We start from the raw sequence: 11,099 nt of genomic DNA on the forward strand, positions 1-11,099 counted from the left end.
CTGTTTCATTAAATAAGGTAGATCTGTTTCAAAACCTTTGTTTGGTCACGGGAAACTTAATTGATGGAAAACGGACCTCCTCTATATACAAGAAGCACAAAATCACTCTAACCAAAGCGTGAAGGTTGTGTCAATTTAACTAAGTTCTGTCTTCATGTCTTATTGTCTCCGTGGCCTTGCTGCAGAGATGAGACGATTCTCTCTCAGCTGGTGCCAGAAATGATAGAAAACACAGAGCGCTGTGAGCACGACTCCCACGAGACAGTCAGCGTTGCACGTGCCAGGGCTATACCTGCCAGGCAGGTACGCTCTGCAGTCTCGACTTGACCTTAATGAAAAAAGAAGTATCCTTCGATTCACTTCTTATTCTGTCCCACCTCGTTACCCAAGAGATGAAAAAAATGCACAGGTGAACCAAGTATTGGAAATCAAATTGTTAAAATGCAGGTATTTAATTAGTTACATAACATTAAAGATTTCATTTTAAGATGAGATGAAAACAATAGTGTTTATAGTCACAGAATCGTCACCATAATGGAAAAAAAAATCAGTCAATTCACTGAATTACCTTATGAATCCTACTTCGCTGAGTAATGTTTAAAAATCTGCCAAACTTCAGAAGTTCTACTTCTCCTAAGACACAAATCACTCTTATGAGAACCATGTGGAAAATGGAATTTGGCTTCTTCCTACAAGGACAAAGCACTTGGAATGCAATGACACAGCTATGTCTAATTTGCAACAAAAGTCTAGGCTCACAAAACGTGGTTATCATTAAATATATATCATTTCATCATATTTATGTAATCTGTATGTTTTTACAGCTTTATATGTTGGCACGATAACATCCTCTTTGTACAAAAATGAGTATTATACCAGATAGCAATGTCCCTCTGCAGTTTTTCCAAAGCGAGTAGCAACCAACAGGCTGCCATATCTAAAAGCAGATGCAAATAAAAGCCACAGTATTCGCTGGGAATGTGAAATGGAGACAGGAGGGTGCAGAGAAACCTGGCTGCTGTCTGACCAGACAGGGCTTCAAGACTAACCAAACACAGCTTCGACCTGGAAGAGACCCACCGAGGTATTAATCCTTGTTTCCGTATTCTTAGGGTGGTCAAGTTTCGCCGCACTGGGGAAAGTTCAAGGTCGGATGAGGATGTCATTTCAGGAGAACATGAGGTTCAGATTGAGGGTGTTCGGACAGAGCTAGAGCCTATTGAGCTAGAGGATGGAGCGGCAGTGCCAAAAGAATTTGCCAACCCAACGGATGGTGAGTGGGTTTCTTGTTTTCCTGTAAGGAGCAAGGTGTGGCCCCTTCATTTCAGTCATGTTGCAACCAGGCTGAGTACATTGGGTTTAGAGAAGTTAAAGATCCCTGGATAAAAGAAGGAAACAGTAACACAGACAAATTACATTACACCTGAAAATCATGATTTAGCTGCCTTGTTCTCTGAGGGATGCTTGATGTGTTTGGGTTTATATTGCCAGTAATAGACCCTTTTAAGGAGTTGTGTATCCAGTCGTCACCACCCATTTCATACAGGAGGTTTGACTTGGTTTCCCTTAGAACTGATCGGTGCTCCTAACACATCGCCAGGTTTACTGGAGCAGTCCAGGCTGGGCGAGAAGCCTCTGCAGTGTTCCCGTCTCCTCCTTGCCTAGAGGACAGGAGGGAAAAACAAACGTACAGCCCAGCCTCTGCTTTTTGCCCAGCAGAGACGTGCTGAGTGCCCTGAAGGCAACGCCAGTTCAGAAGATCTGACAAGCGTTGCTTTTGTCTTAGCACAAGGCACACTGAAACTTTGTAAGGTGACTATTTGTCCCAGGGACTTCTCTATTAACCTATTGATGCAATAGGAAGCCAAATTACCATGGAGTGAGCTCAGTGCATTTCTCAGAAGACTCAGTGCCTTGGTGCCAGTCTGCAGATATCTGTAGAATTTCAGTTGGCGCATCGCCCAAGAAAGTGCAAGTGATGCAACAGCCCAATATGCTGAGCTTCAGCGCCATCGCATCAAATACCAGGCTTGAAGTCACAAACGGAGGTCTTACGATGCCTCCGCTTCGTTTTATCAGTTAGATTTTGTTTGATTTCCTTTCGGCGTGTGGTTTTGTCTTTTGCTTTGTGAGGATGTCCAGCTCTTAGCTAGAGAAAGCTTTTCTGTGGCGAGTGTACTTTTTAAACTGCTGGAAGCGTTAAAACTTTGAGACTTAAATTGATTTAAACAACTTGAATATCAAAATGTATTTTTGTCGTGTGTTTCATTTTGCACTTAAGCAAAGGAATTCGAGATATCCCAGCTTCTTCAAATAGAACAAAATAATGAGGTCACGACAATGTGTGAGAAACAAGAACCATCAGCATTTTTAACAAAAGTATGTTTTAAGATACAAGTGTCTCGGACAAAATCTTGATTCAGATAATTACAGTTTGACTCCCCATGCAATAAAACACTCTTTGGCACTTTCCGTCACTTGCACAGTATCGCTGTGGGCTGTTGCATGGCTCATACCCTTCTCACCCGAGGAAGCTGCAGTTCAGGGGTTGGTGGAGTCGCTCCCAGGAGTAGTGGACTGAACATGTGTGGAGTCATCGGTGCTACACTGATTTAAGTCTGTGTGGATAAAATATTCCAGGAATATTTAGAATTATTTTGGCTTTAGCACAATTCCTGAAGAACACAGGGATTTTCCTGAGTAGGAACTGTGTAAAAACTGAGTAGCTTTCTGTTATAAATTTTAGATCTCAGTAGATTACCCAGTTAATAAGTAATTGCATTCCCAGAAAATGCTGTCTCAAGGAATGGCTCTTACTAGGAAAGGAATACACTTCTGCACTAGAATTGTTTTCTTCCTAGATACTTTCATGGTGGAAGATGCGGTGGAAGCCATTGGATTTGGAAAGTTCCAGTGGAAGCTGTCTGTTATTACCGGATTAGCATGGGCAAGTAATTGTTATCAAGGTCAATTGCATGAAGTTAGAGAATCTCAGTGATTTCAAACAATGAAGCCGTTCTCTGTGGACAAAAAGTCTCCAAACAAATAATTGTCCAACAGGGAAGGAAGTTTACTTGAAATTCTGAAATGACAGCTGGACTCAAACTTGTTAACGTGGGGGTAATGAATAACTGATTGATTTCTTTGCCTCTGAAGTTCCTCTAAATCAGGGTTTGAAAAATCATTTTGATTCTCTACTTCAAATGCTTGTTTCAGATGGAAAGGGTTCTGGGCTATTCCCACAGAAGCCGATCTCAGTTTTCATGCAGTGATTTTAGCACATTCATCCCATTAGCTACAATCTCTGTTTTCTGTATCAGGCAGTATTATTGTAACCTGAGCTACAGGTGAACAGCAACCCAGTACTTCTAGTTTTAGCCTTGATATCTAGAACAGAAAGACAGGCTTTGTTTCCGTTTTTCTGCTGTTCCTGTTACATGTCCTGTGGTGTATTTTGGGGTAGTGATATCTGGAGCCTGTATTTACCAGCTATTGTCTATGTATAAAGTTACAATCTGCCATGGTTTAGATCCTAAATCAGTAGTGGAATCTGGTCTACAGATGATCTATCAATATATTTGATACAAATCCAGAAGTAGTGTATAAGGGAGAAAGGGAGTAAGTTACAAGGTAATAACCAGTTCTGCCTGAATCTGCGGGTAAAGGAGTTGAAAGCTCATCCCTGTGATAAGCAGTATGGAAGTGAGTGAACTGGGATGACTGACCAGACAAGCCTCCTCAAAATCACTTACCCATAACTTTTCAGTTGGCTCTTTGAATCCTCTCTGCCAGTGTTGCTAAACATAACGAGACAATCGAAGCAGAAACAAGGTTAATTTCAAGGAGGTACATTATTGACTGCTGTGTCAATCTTATTTTCAGGCAGTTATTTATTTTGTTTCTTTTTTATCCTTCTAGATGGCAGATGCTATGGAAATGATGATTTTAAGTATCCTAGCTCCTCAGCTTCATTGTGAGTGGCGATTACCGAGCTGGCAGGTTGCATTGCTCACATCGGTAGGAAAAATAACTGACAGCTCCTGTATTCTGTAAGGTTTTTATACTCACGGTTATTCAGACATTATGCTTTATGTCCCAAAGTTCCTGGCTTTTGCAGATCACCTTTGGCTTGGAAGAATGTATTTTTAAAAAAGCCAGAGCTTGAAGAAATAAAACTCAGTGAGAACTGGGGAAATTTTGCAAGTTTCAGGTTCAAAGTTTCATGTAGTTTCCAGGAAAATATATGAATTGACTCAGACTCATCCTAAAATTCAAACCCTACGATTAATTGGGGAAAAAAAAAAAAGGATTGGTAAATTTTTACTGTCTTTCTTGAAAATCTTTCTCGCCACATTTCAGCTTGCTTGTGCATAGACTGGGAGCCCTGAGAGGGGGCAAGCAATCGCTTTTTGAGGTGGATCATCCAGTGATCTTTGCAAGCAGAGCTCTTACAATGCCACCTCTAAGTATGGTGCTGTGATGGTGGAAACATGCAATACCTTTAGGGTTAAGAAGGCTAGTTTTGGGACCCTTCTCTCAGCATCTGCCACCGTTGTACCGAGCTGGCAGGTTGCATTGCTCACATCGGTAGGAAAAATAACTGACAGCTCCTGTATTCTGTAAGGTTTTTATACTCACGGTTATTCAGACATTATGCTTTATGTCCCAAAGTTCCTGGCTTTTGCAGATCACCTTTGGCTTGGAAGAATGTATTTTTAAAAAAGCCAGAGCTTGAAGAAATAAAACTCAGTGAGAACTGGGGAAATTTTGCAAGTTTCAGGTTCAAAGTTTCATGTAGTTTCCAGGAAAATATATGAATTGACTCAGACTCATCCTAAAATTCAAACTCTACGATTAATTGGGGAAAAAAAAAAAAAGGATTGGTAAATTTTTACTGTCTTTCTTGAAAATCTTTCTCGCCACATTTCAGCTTGCTTGTGCATAGACTGGGAGCCCTGAGAGGGGGCAAGCAATCGCTTTTTGAGGTGGATCATCCAGTGATCTTTGCAAGCAGAGCTCTTACAATGCCACCTCTAAGTATGGTGCTGTGATGGTGGAAACATGCAATACCTTTAGGGTTAAGAAGGCTAGTTTTGGGACCCTTCTCTCAGCATCTGCCACCGTTGTATGGCATCTGCTTTAACTCCTACATCTCTTTTTCCTTTAGCTTTTGATGCCATTTGTGGTGTTGTGTGAATTGGTCAAAATGCTCAGTGGATTTAAATCAGTTAAGATCATGTCCTTTCCCATACCTGAATGCAGCCAGCCCATCTGAAGGAGGGTCTTGTTCCTTCTTTCAGCTCAGCACAATTTTATTCTTGGTGAGCAAAATCAGAAGGAGAAGGGGTCAGTGGACACGAGACAAAAGCTTTGACAAACAGAACTGCTTCTTACCCTACTTATTGCTTGAGTATGTGCTTCTTTCTCAGACAAAATTCCTGTGGTTTTAATACGCTGATGGGGGAAACACGCTTAGGTTTTGCCATTGCCTTCATTGAGCAGGATTTCATTTCTCTCTCCATCTACAGAATAAGCTATACTTTTTGGTGTCATCTCTGAAAAGGGTACAATATATTTTCTTTGACACCTCAGTCATTTTTTTCAGACTTTTCTAAAGTTGTAAGATCTAATTTTATCTCCATTCAACTCTGAGACAGCTTGCAGAGAATGGCAGTAGGAGACTGGAGGTGAGCTGGCTGAGGAATACTGCAGCAGTTCTGGGCTCCTGGAACAGCTCTGTCTGGCAGACCTCAAGCAACACTGACCAGCTTTTATTCATGAATATATTCATTGGAACTGGAGAACTCAGCATCTTCCTGGGCTGGACTCACAATGTGTGTAACACCAGATGTGCATTCCAGTGTCAGACTGGTTTGTCACTGGAAGGATCTTTTAATTGCAAAGCTGACTTGAGGGGTGCCTGGTTGCTTCCCCTTGCTCCTGTCTCCGCTTGCCTGTCCCCTCAGTGATGCCAATGAAACTCGCAGTGGGGCCTTGCTGTGAAGGAGATGAAAGATTTTTTTGTGGGTTATGAAAACCCTTCAGCAAAAAAAACCCCAACCCAGAAACAAGTCCATGGTTTCCGTTTAGTGGCAATATTGTGCTCTCCAGTCATTTCTTAGAATTCATTTCCTTCCATTTATCAAAAGCTCAAAAATATTCAGCGCTGGTCTAATTCAGTGGTTCATGGATCAACAGGTGAGATAAGGGTGAGGTGAGGACAAGTAGCCTGGCAGAGATTCTGTTTATTTATGCTGCATTTCGATTCCTGACCTCAACAAAAGCTAGGTGGCTACTGAAAATGGGCCCACCACTGGAAGAAGCTGAGAGATTGTGGTTTGAACAGTCTGCTGGCGCTCAGCCCCATTCCTGGGCAAGTGCAAATTCCCTTTCAAGTCAATGGACGTGAAGTTAGGCTAATGCTGAGTGACTTTTGAAAAATCCCACTAAATTAATATTTATCTTTAATAGTCTCTGCTGCAAAGGAACTATACCCAGAACACCTGGACATTTTACTCTGTTGCTAGAGCTGAAATTTTCTAGTGTCCCTGTGAAGCTGTGTGCTCTTTGCTGTCAAATGGAAATTTTCACTTGCCATGTTTTGAAGGGGAAAATTTTTGCCTGGTGTTTCGCAGGTGGTGTTTGTGGGAATGATGTCCAGCTCCACCCTCTGGGGAAACATTTCAGACCAGTACGGGAGAAAAACAGTAAGTGTTCACCTCCTACTGGATTATATTGTAATATTTCTGCAGTGCGGGTGCTTCAGTGCATGGTGTTCACAAATGTCATAGTCCACATGTGTGAAGCAGAATTAAGCAGAGCCAGAAGTGACCTCCCATGACATAAAAGAAGATTGAAGCTCTACTTTACATTTGGTTAATTTGTGTTACAGCAGAGAATTTCTTTTCCCTGTGCTTGTTTGTTAAATACAGGGCCTAAAGATCAGCGTGTTGTGGACGCTCTATTATGGGATCCTGAGTGGTTTTGCACCAGTGTATAGCTGGATCTTGGTGCTGAGGGGCCTGGTGGGCTTTGGGATTGGAGGAGTGCCTCAGTCGTAAGTAAATATTCACCAGTCCAAACTTTCTCTTTTCTATTTATTTTTTTAAAAAATGCTTATGTCAGATTGAAGACACATCTCTGTTCAGTTGTCCCAAACCCATTTTTTTCTCAGTATTTTGGAACTAATGTTAAACTCTGAGAAGGCTTTGAAGATACCTAATACATCACTGAGGCGAATCAGATTTACAATGACTTCTGTGGGTTCCTAAATGTAAGATGTTGTATGCATTAAGTCCTTTTAAGCTTCTCTCATGCCCTCGTGGTGAAAATGAGAGGCCCAAGGAGCCGACCTACAAGTGGGTAAACCACATCAGACAGCATTTTGTAGCTGTGCCTAAACACTGCATTGCGAGATTGTATTGGAGGTGTCCAGAAGGGACAACGCGATCTTGTTCCGAGCTAGGTGGTGACCTGAACATGAGCATCCAGAGGTAGAGCTGAGCCCTGGCTCCTGACTGTAAAACTGCAGATTATTTTTCAGACAGAGCCTGAACTTCCACGTCTGAACCAGAGTTGGAATTCCAAACCCACACAGCCCAAACCTGGAGCGCTGAAGATACCTTTATGTCTCAGACACATTTCTAGTAAGAAGGTAGCATCAGGATATTTCTCTGTTACTGTGCCGTTCCATTCACTGAAGAGGGGGATCTCTAGATTTTCCACCTGGAATAAATAACTCTGCTCTAGGCTTTTAATTATAGCCGTCAAGGGAAGAGTATAGCCATTCTCTGTCTGTGTAGTCTTTTATCCTTATTAATAGTTGATATTTTGCCCCATGGAGGTGCTATTTCGGAGTGGTCAGAGTCTAACTTTGATTGATGGCTTACAGGCTTCTTCACAAGGCAAGCCAATATCCTGCCTTTTCTATTGCTGTTCCCAGCTAAAAGATTCAGAGCTGATATGGAGTGTCACAGTATTATTAATTTTCTTTTGCTGCTCTTCTGCCCACCTTTAGAAGCCACACAAAAGCTAACATGTATGTAAAATAGGAAAGTCCTTAGCCCCACTGTGTGTTGCCCAACGGTGAGGCAGTTTCTGCCATGCAGTTGCAGCTGAGCCCAACTGGAATGAGGCAGGAGAACAACAAAGCCAAAGCAGCAGAGTTAATGATGCCTTGTACTGCAAACACATATTAATGATGTTCCACAGAGCCCCAGCGGAGCAGCTCCAGCACAGCCAGTGCCATTTTACAGAGGGGTGGGTGAGGCACAAAGGCTCCGTGGCTTAATGAGAGACAAAGAGGAGCCGGCTACAGAACTCAGAGTGGATTCCATTGCTGCCGAGTCTGTTTCTTGTTCTGACTATAATGGTGATTCCTTTGACAGAGGAGTAAATATGGATGAAGCAGGAAAGGTAGCTCCTTTCTAATATCCTTAGGTAGGCGATGTAACTTTGGATATGAGTGGCTGGATTTCGGTGGAATGACGCAGGTATCTTTATAAATGTGAGAGACAGATTTTTATGAAAGGTGCTGTTAAAAAGAAAGCATCCAGGAATAACAAATTAACTGACTGCAGCAGATATCCCTCTATCTATACATATGTAGGAGCTGCACCTGAGAAGCTGTGGCCTTCTGGGGGAATTTTCTGCAAGATGCTATCTAACACTGTGTATGACCATTCACAGAGCCAACATCTGGACTTGCAAAGAACTGCTATGTTTAGTTATAACAACTGTAGGGTTACAAAATCACCCGGACAGGGCAAATTCCCTTGCAACGACAAGCTGAAGGGGGGTTGTTCTGATGTAGCAAAGGGCAGTCCGAACTGGTGTCTGCAGTCTTTCTGACTCTGAGGGCTAGGAAGAGGTTTGCATTACTGCTATGGGTTTGGCAATTTTCATAAATGGCAAACGAAATGTTGGAGCCTCTTTGCTGTACTAACGTGGCATTTTTCTCACTGTGCTAACATGACATTTTTCTCAATGTTCACTCTCTACAGGGTAACATTATATGCCGAATTCCTTCCAATGAAAGCCAGAGCAAAATGCATTTTATTAATAGAGGTGAGCAGTGTAGCTATGCGTACTGGTCCCTAGAGGGACAAATTCTGCTGTTGGTTACATCCATTCAGTCCTGCTGACTAGAAATCTCACACGTAGCTGCAGTCAAATCTTGATTGTCCGAGTCAGTGGGAACTGAGGTTACCCTGAGTACTAGCTCGGGTCCAAAAGCAGCATAAAGCATTCATATAATGCTTCACTCTTTTTGTTGAATCTATCTTTTGCAAATGAACTTGCATCCAGTGCTGCGTAAGTTACTGCTGTTAGCACAGGGAGGATCGTTTGGGTGTCACCTAATTTCATAGTGAATTAATTTACAACAACTGAGTAATGGGTAGTGGAGAACTGACTGTTCAGTAAATGCAGGGCTAAATTCAGCTCCCCATATTCAATCTGAATGTATCAAAGTCACAGAGAGCAGAATTTTGCCCTATAAATACTTTAAGGCAAAATTTGCAGCCCTTTAATGGAAGGGTTGAAGGGAGAACAGTGCTATTACTTGTCTGCATCAGTTTGGAAGGAGCATCCTTGTGGAAAACCTCACCAAACTGAAGCAGCTTCTCGATGCAAAACCAGTCTTCTAAGATACCTGTAAGTCCTACATTCAGTTGATTAATCTTCTGTAAATGGAGTTCAGTAGATGAATTACTCCTTTCTGTGTCACTTTTGTTCTGCCACAGTTTGGCTGCCTTTGCGTAACCCTGGGTTAGAAATATATTCTGAGCGTTAAATAATGAGCTAAGTGGATTCATAGCCTAAAAGAGAATAATCCTGCTTGGGTAGGATATGCAAGAGAATTCTGGTTCTGTTATTTGCCAAGAAGGTATCAATTCCTTCTTTATCTACAGGCTAAACTCTGTGGCTTTGGCAGCTTGGTTTTGGTAAGGAAAACAAATGCTGTAAATCTCATGGTGGTAGCTGGGAATAAATGCTCATGGACAGATACATTAATAGTCATTTTGCTTAAGAAAAACCATGTGATGAGTCTATTCCTTATGAGAAGCTGCCTACAGTTAACATGAGTGTCTGGAGAAAGTCAATGCTAGGTTTTCATTTTAGCTTTTGCCACCGTTAAACAAAACCCCTTCAAATGTCTGGGCTCTGTTTCCATACAGCGGTGCATGTTTGAAATGTCTCTGGCATTCCTCTCTCCAGCTGTTCCTAGGCAGCACGCCATGGAATGTTACAAAGGAGGAGGCCATACGAGCGCTCTCATTCTCATTTGTGACTTTCTTTTCCCTTTGGCAGGTCTTTTGGGCCATTGGGACTGTGTTTGAAGTCCTTCTAGCAGTGTTGGTGATGCCCACTCTTGGCTGGCGGTGGCTTCTCATTCTTTCTGCCCTCCCGCTTTTGCTCTTCGCTGTCCTATGTTTTGTAGGTATTCTTTCAAAGACCAATGTACCTTCCGTCAATCTACCACTTCTCTACCTGATTCTGTAACCTGATCGAAGGAAATCCTGACAGTTTTGAGTTCTCTGTCGGTGTTGTCTTTGAAACCTCTGAAATAATGACAAAAATGCTGTTGTTTCAACAGGGTGCTAGTAAAAACATGCCAGTGAGAGCTGTGTATATGTGACTCTAATTGCTGGAGGACAATGGTGGGATGGAATTTTGTGGAAGCAAATCAAGCCAGGAAACAATTTAATGACTTTGTTTCAACTAAGCTCAGTGGAATCAACATTTTATTAAAAACGGTTGCTATTTCCCTGATTGCTCTTTAGATTTTTTAATTATTTTATCCAAGTCAAAACTTCTATAATTACTCTCCACTTAAAAAAATCCACCCAAATCAGGGGTAAAATCTGCATAGTGCAGGTTGGATTCTAAAATAAAGACATATATGAGTTAAACCTGAGCTTCAGTGCACTACTAGGCAATACATTTACTAATCAGTGTCTCAGAGGTGTATGTCTTTGTCAGGTTGTTTAGCAGCTCTTATTATTCCTTAGTCACTGACATTGTTTTTTGGAAATACCTCCAGTTATACAGGTGCTCACATGCTTGTTTTTAAAAGGAGCTGAAAAATGGCAGATTTT

The 11,099-nt window shown here is 41.8% G+C and overlaps 1 protein-coding gene across 1 annotated transcript in view; it reads left to right on the plus strand.

Moving 5' to 3' along the window:
* The first annotated feature begins 593 nt into the window (after positions 1–593).
* The window catches only part of LOC104123863 (SV2 related protein), a 19,100-nt gene continuing 8,594 nt past the window's right edge, over positions 594–11,099 (plus strand). Inside the window, 9 exon segments of the mRNA XM_035891553.1 lie at positions 594–713; positions 1,008–1,043; positions 1,045–1,273; positions 2,862–2,947; positions 3,919–4,017; positions 6,636–6,707; positions 6,933–7,057; positions 9,003–9,066; positions 10,312–10,437. Of these exon segments, the coding sequence (XP_035747446.1) occupies positions 594–713; positions 1,008–1,043; positions 1,045–1,273; positions 2,862–2,947; positions 3,919–4,017; positions 6,636–6,707; positions 6,933–7,057; positions 9,003–9,066; positions 10,312–10,437 (957 nt within the window).

The sequence above is a fragment of the Egretta garzetta genome, unplaced genomic scaffold, assembly GCF_000687185.1.
Source record: "Egretta garzetta isolate BGI_Z169 unplaced genomic scaffold, ASM68718v1 scaffold330, whole genome shotgun sequence".
NCBI classification, from domain to species: domain Eukaryota; kingdom Metazoa; phylum Chordata; class Aves; order Pelecaniformes; family Ardeidae; genus Egretta; species Egretta garzetta.